The 17,198-nt window shown below is 47.6% G+C and overlaps 1 protein-coding gene across 4 annotated transcripts in view; it reads right to left on the reverse strand.

Annotated features, from left to right (window-relative positions):
• Window positions 1–17,198, reverse strand: part of CARD8 (caspase recruitment domain family member 8) — an 89,305-nt gene that overhangs the window by 40,628 nt on the left and 31,479 nt on the right. For all 4 annotated transcript variants that reach the window (XM_033959581.1, XM_033959578.1, XM_033959579.1 and 1 more), the window contains 4 exons: window positions 15,488–15,535; window positions 6,443–6,493; window positions 1,665–1,708; window positions 1,519–1,568 (listed from right to left, as the gene is read on the reverse strand). In XM_033959581.1, the coding sequence (XP_033815472.1) occupies window positions 1,519–1,568; window positions 1,665–1,708; window positions 6,443–6,493; window positions 15,488–15,535 (193 nt within the window). The remainder of the gene's footprint in view (window positions 1–1,518; window positions 1,569–1,664; window positions 1,709–6,442; window positions 6,494–15,487; window positions 15,536–17,198) is intronic.

Consider the following 17,198-nt stretch of genomic DNA (forward strand, 5'->3'; position numbering starts at 1 on the left):
TAGCGCGTACTAAAAAAGCATAGCCCACCTTTGTAAAAGAGGGGGGGGGGTAGGCTTAAGGCTTGACCCTCATCTCCTTCTCACTCCTTGGGATCTCACGATGGTTATAGGGACTTACCGTATTTTCACGCAGATAACGCGCACCCATGTAAAACGCGCACACGGGTATAGCGCGCAGAAACCACGATTTTATGTACAAAAACTTTTGTATACCGCGCTCACGGGTATACCGCGCATGCTGCCCGACTGTCCTTTTGCCCGCCCCGACTCTCCTCTGGCCACCCCGACTCTCCTTTCGCCCTCCCCGACTCTCCGTGCGCTGTCCCGACTATCCGTTCACCCTCCCTGACTTTCCGTGCACTGCCCCGCCTCTCCGTGCGCTGTCCTGACTCTCCGTTCACCCTCCCTGACTTTCCGTGCACTGCCCCGCCTCTCCGTGCGCTGTCCCGACTCTCCGTTCACCCGCCCTGACTTTCCGTGCACTGCCCCGACTCTCCGTGCGCTGTCCCGACTCTCCGTTCACCCGCCCTGACTTTCCGTGCACTGCCCCGCCTCTCCGTGCGCTGTCCCGACTCTCCTTTCGCCCGCCCTGCCCTGCTCCCAGCTCTGTAAGCATGCGCAATGGTCTGAGGGCTTGGGCTCCCTCTTGCTCTGATCGTGGATGCGGGTGCGGGTGGGAGCGCGTGCGAGCGGTCGTTCGGGGTGGGGGTGCGAGCGGTCCTGCTGGGGGGGGTGAATCGGGCGTCGGGCGGGGTGGGAACTATGTAAAAAAAATTTTGTATACCGCGCTCACGCGTATAACGCGCGAGGGGTATGCGCAGTAGGTAAAAACGCGTATAACGCGCGTGTTATATGCGTTAAAATACGGTACACCCATCCCCCAGGATGAGTCCATTGGCCTCCTGAGGTAAACATTTTACTAGTAAGTACCACAGAGGGTTCCCATGCAGGAAAAGACTAAGGCAGAGAATTGTTCTCCTCTCTTTCAGTTCCCTTGCGTTTTTGGTAACCCTCCTATCTACCTTTTCTTTTATCTATTGTAGGCATGTTCACTAGATTGTATTACTGGAATCACAGTTAAGGAGGCAAAGGCCTAAACCATTATGAGGTCAGTTTTCGAACATCCCATGGGACTTGAAGGCCAGCAGGTATTTTGCACATATCGACCTGCAAGCTGATTTTCAAAGAGAAACAATATTTAGGGATTTCAAAATGGAATTGGCAGGTATGCTTTTCTTTCCTCCAGGTACTGCCTCTTTTCAAGGTGTAAATATTTCATGGGGCTTGTTATTCATCAACCACAGAACATCAACAAAGAAAAGCAGACATAAGTTCACCTTTTTCACAAAATCAAAAGCTGTGAAGGATATCAACATAACAGCATGCAGAAAAATCCAAAATTTTTGAAGGCAAGCCCACAAGTCCATAAACAAAGCAATCTAGACAGTGCAATTTTGATCAGCAATACAGTAAAGGGGAGAGGGGGGGGAGAATTCAAATGCTGGGAATTATACCTACAGAAACTGTTCTTTAGAAATGTTTCTGGGTATCAGTTTTTCCACCTGATTCTGTTGACATAAAAAGAAAAGTTATATTAACTCACTGATTACGCCAGCAATACTTTTTTAAAAATTCTAATTTTATTTACGGATCAAAAAACTTACATTCTTAGCCATGCAGTGTTCGCAGAGATGCTGACCATAAAATTCTAAATACAATGGAGAAGAGCAGTTCTTCATTTATGAGAAACATAGCATTTGCATTGGTATTTATTTATTCAATTTTCTATACCGTTCTCTCAGGAGAGCTCAGAACTGTTTACATGAGTTTTTTTTCAGGTACTCAAGCATTTTCTCTATCCGTCCCAGTGGGCTCACAATCTATCTAATGTACCTGGGGCAATGGGGGGATTAAATGACTTGCCCAGGGTCACAGGGAGCAGCATGGGTTTGAACCCACAACCCCAGGGTGCTGAGGCTGTAGCTTTTAACCACTGTGGGTCATAATAGAATACATACACACACAGAATCACATAGAGTACAATAAATCAAAGACGAATAAAACATAACAGTGATAATGTAAAGCCTCCTAAAATTACAAAGAGGCTACCAGTGCCTCGCATCAAAAAACTATACATCGGGGCCCATATTTCATCTTACAGAAGAGGTGTTTCTTCAACATTTTCTTAAAACTACACAAACTTGTTTGCTGTTGAAAATATCCCGGAAGCTTATTCCACTCCCGAGGACCCACACACAAAAAATATGCTAGCTCTAGACACAGCTGTCCGCAGCTGTTTCACTGTCGGAATATGTTGGTCATCATGAGTCACCGAGCATAACATGCACTGTGGTTTGTATGGCAGAATGCTATCCATCAAATGTTTCAGTACCTTATTGTGTATACAAAGATGCACCATGACCGGCAATTTATAAAGGATTTGATGTTCTAATTTTAACCAATACAAAGATATATAGCATTCTGTCACATGATCACTCTTTCTTAATCAAAACAGAGTTCGAACAATCGATTTCTGGGCTACCAGCAGCGCACTCAATGCTGATGCAAGTATACCTAGAAGCACTAAATTGCAGTAGTCTATGCATGATAATACCACACTCTGTAAAACAGTCCTAATCATAGAGGCGGAAAAATATGGGTGGAAACTGTTCAACGGATGCAATTTAATAAATTAGCACTAAATATTGGGCCCTAGGCAAACATATATTGTGGGACCCCCTACCAAGGACCCCCTCTCCCCCCCTCCCCCATTATTTCATCTCTCCAGATGTAGCAGGGAAAAGTACAGAGCATAGCTGCGGGTATGATAGGTGTAATAGTTTGTGAGTGAGCATGGGGGGAGGGGGCTATGCAAGCACATGCTTTGAATGGAGAAACTTAATGGGTAGAGCTGGAGAGCGACTTTTCCCAACTCTATCTAATTAATAACAGTTTATTGATTTTTCCTCCAGGAACTTCTTCTCCCACCCTTTTCTCCTCACCCCCCATCCGCTCCTTCCCCATCCCCCCTCCCCCTCCACATGCGCCCCTTCCCTCGTACCTCTTTAACATTACGGGCGCGAGTAGCAACCCCAACCTGCTGCTCACACCAGCGTCGGCTCTTCTTCTGACATCACTTCCTAGCCTTGGGTCCAGGAAGTGATGTGAGAAGAAGAGCTGACACTGGCACGAGCAGCAGGTTGGGGTTCTTGCTCGCACCCGGAACATTAAAAAGGAAGGGAAGGGGCACGCACAAGCAGTAGTGGAGGGACAGGGGGCGGAGAGGAGGATGGGTGCTGGCGCCCCCCCACCAAGATGTTACCCAGGGTGGACTTCCCCCCTACCCCCCTTATTACGCCACTGATCATATCTCTCATCAGCTCTCCAAGTTGAAGAGCCCTAGTCATAGGGGCGTCATTCTATCCATTTTATCATGATGGCTAACCTAATGTTTAGAGCAGCAAGCTGAGGACCAGAGTAGAGAATGACACGGTGACAAAATTCATCACCGTTCCCGTCCCCGCGGATAACCACGGGAAATAATCCCATGTCATTTTCTAGTATCTATTTCAACCTCAGTCCTTCTACATCAGCATTCTTCAAAGCAAAGCTTGAGGGTCAGTGGTTGTGCCCAATTATACTCTGATTCTTCCCTCTCTCCTTAAAGAATGACATGAAGATGGTTTCCTGTGGTTATCCGTGGGGACGGGAACGGTGATGAATTTTGTCACCGTGTCAATCTCTAGACCAGAGGAGCCTGCTTCATATCCCATTGTCTCAGGTACAAACTCAGATTGTGAGCCTTCCAGGGACAGAAAAACTACTGTGACCAAATGTACTCCACTTCAGTAGCTTTCAGGCTTGTAGGTGGAATATAAATAAAAATAAAAATGAGGGCGTAGATATTCAGCTGGCAGTGGTAAATGGTTTTTATTTTTAAGGTACTGCCAGCCTTATCCCCAGATATATTGTCAGCCCATGTCCAGGCACTGGCCTCTCTGCCCCACTGCTGGAGCTGTTCTCAGCGCTAACTCCAGTCCATCCTGATCTGTCTTGCCCTTATATAGGACACAGACCACAGAACTCCATCCATTGAAGCACTTCTCCTGCACATCGTAAACAAACATACCTGTTGATCTGTCAAGTTTTGTTTCAATACCAGCAACTAGGGTCTCAAAACAACATCCTGTCCACCCCATACAAAAACTCAATATAGAGCCGTTGGGCAAATAGATGATTAACATGCAATCAGATCTTCTTACAAAATGTTACTCTATTTAGTTGCAATTAATTGCTATGTCATAATACCACACTTAGCACATATAGTATATGACTCCCTCATTCAATGTCCGGACGACTCTCACTAGACAAAATTAAATCTAGGAGTTGGGTTTATCATAAGGCCATTGAGAATCAGATCATAGGACCTCCTATAACCTATTTGTTATTTCAGGTCCGCATCCTGGGACCATAGCTTTAATCATATAAGCACCTCCTTCCCTTACACTCACCACAAAATACTGACAATTGTCAACTGTTAAAACTGTTTCTACTGATCAACAACTACTGATACTTTGTTGCATCTTCCAAGCACTAAACATAGTGTTCCGAAAACATGCTTGTAATCCAAAACACCCATATATCAAGATAAATTTCCCCATAAGAAATCATGGAAACTCACAACCCAAAAACTTTAATACAAAATACTATATGTACTCGTATTGCAAGACCTCGCTTGTTTAGAACAGTCACTACAATCCCGTAGCGTCAGAGAGAGAATAACCATCGGCTCAGTTGTGATGATGTGATGCATGTATACTGTATGTACTCGTATTGCAAGACTTTGCTCATTTAGAACAGTCACTACACTCTTGCAGCGTCAGAGAGAGAAGAACCATCGGCTCAGTTGTGATGTGTGTATACTGTATGTACTTGTATTGCAAGACCTTACTTGTATATCAAGCTAAAATTTAATAAAATGTTTTGCTTGTCTTGCAAAACACTTGCAAACCAAGTTACTTGCAATCCAAGGTTTTACTGTATTTGTAAACTCCCTCTCAAGAGCGTTTCAATCGTATAGATCTTCCTCGGGGGAACATCGCCTACGTTGACACACGGTAGAATGCTGCAATCCTTTGAGTAATTATAACGCCATGATAAATACAGAGAGAGCCATGCGGATTAGCATTCTATTGTCTGAATTCATATTGTGAATGACGCTATAGGGTCCTTTTATCAAGGCGCGGTAGGGGTTTAACGCGCAGAATACCGCACGTTAAACCACCTGCCGCACTAGTCGCTAACGCCTCCATTGACGAGGCGTTAGTATTTTGGCTTGCCGCAGGGGTTAGCGCGTGATGAAATGTCCGATGCGCTAAACCCCGTAGCGCACCCTGATAAAAGGAGCCCTATGTTTAGTGTTTAGATTAGAAGATGCAATAAAGTATCAGTAGTTGTTGAGCTGTAGAAACAGTTTTAACAATTGACAATTGTCAGTGTTTTGTGGTGAGTTTAAGGGAAGGGAAGGAGGTGCATATATATGATTAAAGCTACGGTCCCAGGATGCAGACCTGAAACAACACATACGTTATAGGAGGTCCTAAGATCTGATTCTCAATGGCCTCCTAGATTTTATTTTGTCTAGTGAGAGTCATCTAGACATTGAGGGCTCCTTTTACAAAGCCGCGGTAGGGCCTTAACGCGCAGAATAGCGTGCGCTAAATTGTGACGTGCGCTAGCCACTACCACCTCCTTTTGAGCAGGCGGTAGATTTTCGGCTAGCGTACACTAATCTGGTGCGTGCATTAATAATGCTAGTGCACCTTTGTAAAAGGAGCCCTGAATGAGGGAGTCATATACAATATGTGCTAAGTGTGATAGTATGACATAGCAATTAATTGCAATTAAATAGAGTAACAATTTGTAAGAATTAATTGTATGATAATCATCTATTTGCCCAATGGCTCTATATTAAGTTTTATTTCAATGCCATCCTCTTTCTCTTTATGGATCTTTTATGTCAATCCCATGCATTTTTGAACCTTGTTACTGTTTTTATCTCTTCCACTTCTACTGGGAGGGCATTCCAGGCATCCTGACATTACTCCTAAATCAACCACCCCACAACCTCATATTATGTCCCCTAGTTTTACCAACTTTGAATAATCGCCTCACTAGTTGTTCCCATTTCTAGATCACTTAAAAATGTGTTAAAAAGCGCCTGTCTCAAAAACAGATTACTAAAGTTACAGAGGAGTCCTTTTACAAAGGCGTGCTAAATGCTAACATTTGCTAATGCATCCATTATATCCTATGGACGTATTGCCACGCGTTAGCATTTAGCGCACGCTAAGACACACTAGTGCACCTTAGTAAAAGGACCCCAAAGTTACAAAACACTTCTGACTTTAAGTTGAATGGCTTGAGAAAGGTCATACCATACCAGATTCCGAAGCCTGTTCCGGTAATATTCTACTCTCAATTTCTTCTCTTGCTAGGAAAAAAAATCTGTGTATGAGCTAAAAGCAATATATTCATGAACAAAGATAACTATAAAATATAATTACATAAAATTATAAATTACAATAAGTACCTGAATAAAAAGAGGTGGAGTAGGAGGCATTTCCAGGGTATGGTTAAATTTTATATCAATGGCACTGATACTTGGGCACTGGCTAGATAAAGTTATGTGGTCAAATCTGTCCAAAGAAAAAGTGCTGCTCTAATATCCAGATAAAGGTATAAAACTATCTGGAAAACTTTACCCAGTATATTCAGTCACTTTATTAGTAAGAATATCCAAATAACTTATCCACTCAGCTTATTTTTTCCCCATAGGTATATAATATTTGGCTTATTGTACACTACATAGATTCTACTGGGATATGAGGCATATCAAATAAATTAAGATGATCATAACACACAGTAAATGGCAGAAGATAAAGACATGCATGATCTGTCCAGTCTGCCCAAAAGGATGACCAGGGCCACACGCACCCCTCTGTGCAGGCCACTGGTTGGCAAGTCTCTACCGTGACAAAATCATGTAGGCAGTCAAACATGATGCAGTCTTGGTTATAATGATGAGTGGAATAAAAGTTCAAGTGAATTAGACCTTTATCTTGTTTTATTTTCAAAGGCAAAGTACCTTAATGAGGTTTTACTCAGATTTCTGTGTATGTTGCTGCTACCGGTGTTACTTACAATCTTACAACTGGAATAACTTGTTCTATTTATAATGCTTCAGACGTCACAATACAGAGTCTGTCTTGCTTTTGTGATACAAGAAGCAATCTGTGAAAAAGGCCCTTTACCTTCAGAATTGCCCAAAGGAAATGGAACTAAAATAAGGAGAAATTAGGTTCTTACCTGCTAATTTACTTTCTTTTAGCTTCTCCAGACCAGTAGAGGTTAACTTTACGAATGGGTATATATCTAATCATGACCAGCAGGTGGAGACTGAAAACAAAACTTTGGGACAGTATATCCTAGCCCCTCCTCTCTATTTCCCTCAGTCTGCCGAATAGCCAAGCAGAACCAAGAACTGGACAAAAAACAGAGAGAAAACACAATACTCCGAAAGGAGTAACAAATAACATACCCAAAAATGCTGTTGGAAAATGCAGAGGAGAAATTCCCGAAGGAAGAATGTCCCCACAGCTCGCCAGCTAAGCCAGCCGAGCCACAGCCGCTGTTCTTCAATTCTCCCCGGCCCTAGAAAAATACTAGAACCCGCAGCAAAAACCAAAAACTGCCCGCGCAACAGCCCCAACAACAACAACAACAGACAGGGTGGGGACCTCTACTGGTCTGGAGAAGCTAAAAGAAAGTAAATTAGCAGGTAAGAACCTAATTTCTCCTTCTTTAGCACTCTCCAGACCAGTAGAGGTTAACTTTACGAATGGGACGTACCAAAGCAGTCCCTCTCACGGGCGGGACCCCCGAAGGGCCGATACCAGTACACGCTCACCGAACACCGCGTCCCGACGCGCCTGCACATCAACCCGATAATGACGAACAAAAGAATGCAAGGAGGACCAAACCGCAGCCTTACAAATATCCACTGGAGGCACGAGCGACGACTCAGCCCAAGAAGCCGCCTGACCCCGAGTGGAATGAGCCTTGAGAAACTCCGGAACAGGCTGCTGTTTCAGAAGATAAGCGGAAGCAATCGTCTCCTTGATCCAGCGCGCAATAGTAGCCTTAGAAGCGCCAGCTCCCCGACGAGGACCAGCCAGGAGGACAAAGAGATGATCGGACTTCCGGAATTCCTGGGTCCGCTGCACATAAGAGCGAAGGACCCGACCGACATCCAACTTGCGCAGCTGCCGTTGCTCAGAAGAGCCCTCCCGACCACCCAAGACCGGGAGAACCACCGATTGATAGACATGAAAAGGAGAAACAACCTTCGGCAGAAAGGAAGGAACAGGCCGCAAGACGACCCGCTCCCTAGAAAACTCCAAGAAGGGAGCCCTACAAGAGAAAGCCTGTAGCTCAGAAACACGCCTAGCAGACGTAATGGCCACCAAAAAGACCGCCTTCAAAGTAAGGTCCTTCAAAGAACAGACGTCCAAGGGCTCGAAAGGCGGACGCACCAAAACAGAGAGAACCAGATTAAGATCCCAAGAGGGAACCGAGGGCCGTAGGGGAGGCCTAAGCAACTTGGCCGCCCGCAAAAATCGAATCACATCAGGAAGAGCCGATAAACGCTGACCTGACACCAACCCTCGAAAGGCCGACAGGGCCGCAAGGTGAACCCGGAGAGAAGACCAAGCCAGGCCTCTATCCAGGCCATCCTGCAAGAACTCTAGAATGATAGGCAGAGAAGCGCGAAAAGAGGTCACTCCCCGCGCCCGACACCATTCCTCAAATAGACGCCAAACCCGCACATAAGCCCGAGAGGTAGAAAGCCTCCGGGACCCCAACAGTGTAGAGATCACCTTGTCTGAATATCCCTTCTTGCTAAGGCGACCCCTTTCAAGAGCCACGCCGTAAGACAGAAGGGAGACGGGTCGAACATGGGAATGGGACCCTGCATCAGAAGGTCGTCCGAGAGAGGCAGAGGAAGAGGATCCGTCACCAGGTGCCTCACCAGATCCGCATACCACGGACGGCGAGGCCAATCCGGCGCCACCAGCACCACCAAACTCGGATGGTGAACAATGCGAAGAAGTACTCTGCCCACCAGCGGCCAAGGAGGGAACACATACAACAGCCCCTCCATTGGCCACTGCTGGACCAGAGCATCCAGACCCTCGGCCAGACCGTCCCCGCGACGACTGAAGAAGCGGGGCACTTTGGCATTGCCACCCGTGGCCATCAGGTCCATCAGGGGCTGCCCCCAAGCCTGCACTATCAACTGAAACGCCTCGGCGCCGAGACACCACTCTCCTGGATCTAGAAAGTGCCGACTGAGGAAGTCTGCCTGAACATTTTCTACTCCGGCTATATGAGAGGCCGAGAGGTCCAGCAGAGGGGACTCCGCCCAAACCATGAGCCGAGCCGCCTCCTGCGCCACAGGAGTGCTCTTGGTGCCCCCCTGACGATTGACATAAGCCACCGCCGTGGCATTGTCCGACAGGACGCTGACCGACTTGCCCAGCAAAAGGGAGTGGAAAGCTAACAGCGCCAGCCTGACCGCTCTGGTCTCCAACACGTTGATCGACCAGGAGGCCTCCTCCGCGGACCAGGTGCCCCGAGCTGAGTGGCCCATAAACTGAGCCCCCCAACCGAGGAGACTCGCATCCGTAAGGAGCACCGTCCACCGCGGGAGATCCAGACCCACCCCCTGAACCAGGTGAGGGGTCCGGAGCCACCAGCGCAGACTGCAGCGCGCCAAGCCTCGCAGGGGAACCGGAACATCCAAATCTTGCCTCCAGGGAGACCACCTCCGGAGCAGAGCATACTGAAGAGGACGCATGTGGGCCCGCGCCCACCTCACCACGTCCAGGGACGCCGCCATTGACCCCAGGACTTGGAGGAAATCCTGCGCCCGAGGACCCCGGGACGCCAAAAGCAGGCGAATCTGAGATTGCAATTTGCTCACCCGGGCCTCTGGAAGGAAGACCTACCCCAAGGAGGTGTCGAACATAACCCCAAGGCACTCCAGACGCTGAGCCGGGACCAACCGACTCTTGGAAAGGTTGACCACCCAGCCCAGCGACCGGAGAAACTCCACCACCCGAGCCGTAACCCGGGAGCTCTCCTGCAACGACTTTGCCCGAATCAACCAGTCGTCCAGGTAGGGGTGAACCAGGATGCCCACCGACCGCAAGGCTGCCGCGACGACCACCATTACCTTGGTGAACGTCCGAGGAGCCGTGGCCAGACCAAAGGGAAGCGCACAGAACTGAAAGTGCCGCCCCAAGATCGCAAAGCGAAGGAAGCGCTGATGAGAGGCCCGAATTGGAACCTGCAAGTAGGCCTCCGTCAGCTCGAGAGACGTAAGAAACTCCCCCGGCTGAACCGCCAGAATGACCGACCGCAGCGTTTCCATGCGGAAAGACGGAATCTTGAGAGCTCTGTTGATCCCTTTCAAATCCAGGATGGGCCGAAAGGTCCCCTCCTTTATGGCCACCACAAAGGGTCTGACGAAAAGCCTGCGTCTTCCATGGAGTCTGGCATGGAGAAGCGAGAAAAAGGTCCGGCAGAGAGCGGGTGAACTCCAGAGCGTAACCGTCCCGCACCACCTCAAGGACCCACTGATCGGACGTGATCTCGGCCCATTTGGGGAAAAATTTGCGCAGCCGGGCCCCCCACCGGAACCAAAGGGGGCGCCGGCAAGGAGTCATTGCGCAGGACGGGAAGCGGGGGAACCGGCGGAGGGATTCCCTGCCCCCCGACGGGCCCCCCGAAAGGGCTGCATGCGCTGGAAGAACCGACCCCGGGAAAACCCCGGAGACTGGAAAGAAGCAGCCCCCCACGCCCAGGGCGATACTTGCGAAATTCCCGCAAACGCCCCCGGGCCGCACCCCCCCGAGACGCCGGGCGGGCACGGTCCTCCGGCAGACGGGGAACTTTCGAGTCCGACAGAGTCTGAATCAACTTATCCAAGTCCTCTCCAAATAAAAACGACCCCCGAAAGGGAAATTTAGTAAGCTTAGTTTAGGACGCAGCATCCGCCGCCCAAGCGCGCAGCCACAACACACGCCTTGCGGCCACGCCAAAAGCCATAGACTTAGCCGAGATCCGCACCAAGTCATAGAGAGCATCTGAGAGGAATGAGGCCGCCATCTCAATCTTCGCTACCTCCTGATCCACCAGAGACCAGTCGTCAGACTCTCGATCCAAGACCCGCTCCGCCCACCGAAACACGGCGCGAGCGACCAGTCCCCCACAAATAGCCGCCTGGACCCCAAAGGCAGAGACCTGAAAATTTTGCTTAAGGATGTTCTCCAATTTGCGCTCCTCAGAGTCCCGCAAGGCAGAACCGCCCTCAACAGGCACGGTATGCCGCTTGGAAATTGCCGAGACCACCGCATCCACGACTGGCGAAGCTAACGTAGCCCGATCCCCTTCAGGAATGGGATACAGGCGAGCCATGCTGCGCGCCAGCCGAAACGGCGTCTCCGGCTTTTTCCACTGCTCCAGAATAATATCCCGAATATCCTGATGCATAGGAAAAGAGCGGGAAACGGAACGGATCCCCCGTAACAGGGGGTCCCCCACACGCGGAGTCCCCGGCGGCGCGTCCTCAAAACGCCAAACCGAAGAAACCTGCTGAATAAGGTCAGGCAGCTCATCTTTCTGAAAAAGGCGCACAACGGATGCCTCGTCACTGGAGAACGGGAAATCCGACAACCCGCCGCCAGCTTCCGTCCCCTCCAGAGGGTCCTGGAATTCCTCCGAAGGGTCCAGGTCCTCCTCCAGACCGACACGTTCCTCCGACCACAAATTCTCGTCCCACTACACCCGCGGACGCTTGGACAAGGGAGGCGGCGGAGGGGACGTCACGTCAGACGAGAGAGGCAAAGCCGCAGGGAGCGCGGAGGAAACCCCACCCCCCGAAACCCCCTGGGCGCAACCGGGACCCCCAGCCGCCTGAAAATAGGCTCTGCATAAAGAAAAGAAAAAATTCAGGGGAAAACCCCCCGAGGGTCCCAAGGGACTCCCTGCCACAGCAGGGGACCCAGCAGAACCTTGCCCCTGCATAGTCAAAACAGGGGGAAGGTCACCTGAGGTGGAAGACAAAATGGAGGGGCCAGACAAAGAAGATGGCGGTTTTCCCGCCAAAAAAGCTCCCTCCATAGCCTGAAGCGGCTGAGAAACCTGAATAGTCTCAGCCGCTAAAGCAGGCAAGCCGGCATCAGCTGTCAAAAAATCAGCTGAGAGGGAATCCTCTAAAACCCGACCGTCGGCGGCTCGGGGATTCCCTCCGTGGGCGGACAGAGAAGACCGGGCTTCCCCACCGTTCCCTGCCGACTCGCGAGGCACCATCGGCGGGGAGCTCTGGGCGCCTGCAGCCGCTGCCGACGGAGCTCCACCACCTCACCGACCCAAACCGCCGAGTTCAGGCCGGCCGCGAGTGCCTCGCGGCTGGACTAAATTTGTGTCCTACTCCCCCGGAGAAGGGCACAATTGCTCCATACGCGACCTAGCTAGAAAAAAGTGCCGGTTACATGAAAAAATACAGTAAAATACAGTTTTCTTAAAGGGAAACAACCCTTCAGACCAGCACTACCTCAGGATTTTTTTTTTTTTTTTTTTTTACAGAACAGACTCCACAGGCTCTCGAAGCAATATGCCTTGCTTGATTTAGGGGGCAAGGCTTACTGCTGAGGCTCCTCTAAAAAAATGTGGGGAGGTGGAGGAAGTGGGGGGAGGGACCCCGCTCGTGACCCGCCGGGTTTGACACCCCCGAGGTCGGACGAACCCCCAAACAGAGTCCGCCCAAGCTCCGTCCGGCCAAAAACAGGGACAATAAACCCCATAAACAAATTCCAACAGCCCTACCAAGGGAGATGGGTACAGATCACATCAACACCTGCTGGAGACTGAAAGAAGACTGAGGGAAATAGAGAGGAGGGGCTAGGATATACTGTCCCAAAGTTTTGTTTTCAGTCTCCACCTGCTGGTCATGATTAGATATATACCCATTCGTAAAGTTAACCTCTACTGGTCTGGAGAGTGCTAAAGAATTGAGAAATTTTAATATGTAATTATATTATATTGCACAGCTTAAGAGGCAATAAGTAGATCTTCAGGAATCCTCAGAGTACCAGCCAGGTAATATAACCTTTGCTGGGGCAATCGTCATTGATTCCGGTTTTATGTGTATGATTATATATTTGTGAGTTTTTAAGCTATTAACCAAACCGTAGTAAACAATTTTTACTTCTTCAAGGTCGCTAAGGTTCTCCCAAGAAGTATTCTTAACTCCACCCTCTCCGAAGGACATCACACAATGTGATACCCGCCAGCGATCCTTCTCTGCAGTAGCCCCCACACTCTGGAATGCACTCCCTGAAAGGCTTTACTTAATACAAGACTATCTCTACATCAGGAAGTAGTTGAACGCTTTACTCTTCACCCAGGCCTTTAATGGAAGAAGCAATTAACTTGCTAGTCACACACACAAGGAGTGACACTGACTGTACATACTATAACCTTATAGCAAGACATGTTTATCCTCTCCTGCCCTAGATGAGACAACTTTCGAGCACCGTTCTGACCTCATTTGAAATTTTCTTCAAATTACTCCCCTTATTTTCTAAGTTCTGTTATTCCATCTTTTCTATGTGCTTCTTCTTTGCCTATACCCTTTGTAGTTCATTAAAATGTTTTATCGTGTTTTGTAATGACGTAATATTGCATACAAAAATGTCCCAAAAGGAAAAAATCAGGTACTTGAAAGACACAATGATATAAACAGGGTATGCCCTAGGGAAGGGGTAGGCAATTCTGGTCTTTGAGAGCCAGAGCCAGGTCAGGTTTTCACAATATCCACAATGAATATGTATGAGATGGATTTGCATGCACTGCCTCCTTGAGATGCAAATCTATCTCATGCATATTTATTGTGGATATCCTGAAAACCTAACCTGGCTCCGGCTCTCGAGGACCGGAATTGCCTACCCCTGCCCTAGGGCATTATAGGCAATAAGATTCCCTGACCTCCACACTTAAGAACAGCATATAAGCTTAAATTTAAATTTTTGAATTAAGGAGCACCCTCAGTGCGAGTTTGAAAGCTCTTAAGAGCAGCAGAGCCGCTCTGATGCTTAAGAGCCAGCAAACACAGAACAGGCAATTTTACTCCCGCCAGCCGCACACCGTCATTTAAGGGCTCCTGTGTGCTTATTAAGTGCAAATTCAGTGCCCCTTTGCCTTGCCTGCCTGGATTTACTCTGATCTACAGCTGTGTTTTTCCTGCTCGGTTCCTGAGGAAGGGGATTTGGCCCTGAAACCCCGCTGGGTTGAGCCGTGGTGTAACAGGACTGCACTTTATCTCTGGCCTTGAACTTAAAAAAAGATTTGGCCTATGTGACTCCAGGATTGTATATTCAGTTAAGTACCCGGAGGGACAAGTGATTGAGATTTATATTTCCTGTCTTTGGGTCAGCGGGCTAAGGCATTCGAGGCATTACAGGACAGTTGATTCCCTGCCTTCTTACTGGTGTGCCATATATTTACTGGCCACATGTTTACACTGAATTTGCACTTATTAAGCACATGGGAGCACCTAAATGATGGTGTGTGGCTGGCGGGAGTAGTATTGCCTGCTCTGTGCTTGCCGGCTCTGCTTTTTTAAGCATCAGAGCGGATTTGCTGAGCTGCACTTAAGAGCTTTCAAACTCACGCTGAGGGGGACTCCTTAATTCAAAAGTTTAAATTTAAGCTTATATGCTGTTCTTAAGTGTGGAGGTCAGAGAATCATATTGCCTGTAATACCCTGTTTATATCATTGTGTCATTGTAATATAGCATATCATGCCATACTTTGTACTTATTTGAATGCTTTTATTTTTGTCTATTGCTTAGGTTTGACTTCAAAAAGGCGATAAATAAATTCTAATGCTTCAAATGCTTGGCTTTATATACCGAGACATCAGTCCAAGAAAGCTCGACTCGGTTTACAACAATTAACTTAACAAATAAAAACCATAAAGAATAAGATTAAGGGGTTCTTTTATCAAGCCCCGCTAGCGGGGTTAGCGCGTCGGACATTTCATCACGCGCTAACCCCCGCGGCCGGCTAAAAAACTAACGCCTGCTCAATGCAGGTGTAAGCGGCTAGGGCGGCAGGCGGTTTATTGCGCGGTACTACGCACGTTAAACCCCTACCGCAGCTTGATAAAAGGACCCCCCCCCCTAAGTTTCGGAAAATTAATTTTCAAAGTGTTTAGCAAATAAAATGGTTTTGAAAGATTTACGAAAAAGTTGGAGTGAACCGGAACTCCTTAAAAGGAGTGGAAGATCATTCCAAACAGATACAGCCATCTCAATAACAGCATCTAATTACTGCATCTGATCCTTTTGGCTTTACTGACCTGTAGCAATTGAAGACTTATCAGCTGATGCGTCTTCAGACTCTTCATCTATAAAAACAAATATTTCATATATTATTTAAAACCAATGGTACCTAATATGTTATTAAAATCTGGATGTAAAGAACAGTCCTCCTGATTATGTTAGAGGTGATCTGAAAAGAGACAGGGATAGCCACCGTGTGGTGTAACAGAGGGAGAAGCTACGTTTATAGCTGCTGATCATGGAGTTCAATACCTTTATTAATAATAATAATAATAATAATTTATTTCTTATATACCGCTATACCCTAAGTTCGAAGCGGTTTACAGTGAAAGTCGTGTCTAGAGAGAGTACAGTGTTAACAGTAGGATACAGGATAATACAAAGAGAACAGATACAGGATGTTTACAATAAGATACAGTGCATTTTTCGACTTGGTTCCAATCCTGTGGAACAATTTACCAGTAGAGTTAAGGAAGGAAGAGCCATTTCCAAAATTTTAAGAGACATCTAAAAGCACATTTTTTTCAAATGGCTCTCCAGAATTGAATCATGGAATGGGGACCGCAATCTGCCTTAATTTGCATTAATTTGTACTGACTCGTGTTGATTTGGATTTATTTATTTCATATAACAGTTTTATTGGATATGGTTTAGAAATGTTCATTTCTTTGATGCTCTCAAGCTCTGCCAGTGGCGGATCCGTGAAGTGGGCTGTGCCGGGAGTTTTATTAAGACCTGCCCTAAAATATGACTGTTTGCTATCAGGCCGCTTCAGAGACTTTTCTCTCTCTTAAATTTGTTTTACCTTTAATTTTTTTTTAATCTTCTTTCATTATTTCTATTTCTTTGATTTTTGATCTTGGAAATGAATTACATATTTTTTTTTAATCAGGTACTTTAGCTAAATTGTGAGCCTTCGGGACAGATAGGGTAGTTTTTCTCAATTACCTAATTTCATTTTAGTTTGATACTTTGGGTTCCTTTTACGAAGCCGCGTTAGCAGCTTTATCGCACGCACATTTTTAACGTGCGCTAACCCCTGCGCTAGCTGAAAAGCTACAGCCTGCTCAAGAGGAGGTGGTAGCGGCTAGCACGGCCAGCAAATTAGCGCGCGCTATTATGCGCATTAAACCACTAATGCAGCTTCGTAAAAGGAGCCCTTTGTAAACTGCTTAGGTCAGTAAAATGCAGGAGCGGTATATCAAATTTTAAATAAACATTAAAAAGTTAGCAAGATTTTCTGACATAAGAGAAATGCTTGAGGCCGAAACCTTATCAGAAGTTGTAAGATTGCGGAAAACAGAAAAAAAAATGTATTCGGTCTGTTAGCAGAATGACTAATTTGAGAATAATAATAAGATCTCTTAGTGGCTTTCCTCCTCTCCCACCCATCCCCCCTCCCATGCAACAGCACCCCACCGATCCTCCCACTGTGAAACCTGACATACTTCCGAGGCCTCCTAGAGCAGCAGCAGCGCTCTGAACGGGCTGCTTTGCAACCTGCCCCGCTAGGTCTTCCTTCTGCCGCATCACCGACATCATCAGTGATGCAGCAGAGGTAAGGCCCCGGCGGGGAAGGCCACGAAGAAGCCTGTTCAGAGCGCTGCCGCTGTTTTAAGAGGCCTCAGAGGTATGTCAGGTTTCACGGCGGGAGGATCGGTGGAGTGCTACCGAATCAATGAGTCTGATTTTCTCAGACAACGAATCAATTCAGTGAAGTGAATCAGT

The sequence above is a fragment of the Geotrypetes seraphini genome, chromosome 9, assembly GCF_902459505.1.
Source record: "Geotrypetes seraphini chromosome 9, aGeoSer1.1, whole genome shotgun sequence".
NCBI lineage: Eukaryota > Metazoa > Chordata > Amphibia > Gymnophiona > Dermophiidae > Geotrypetes > Geotrypetes seraphini.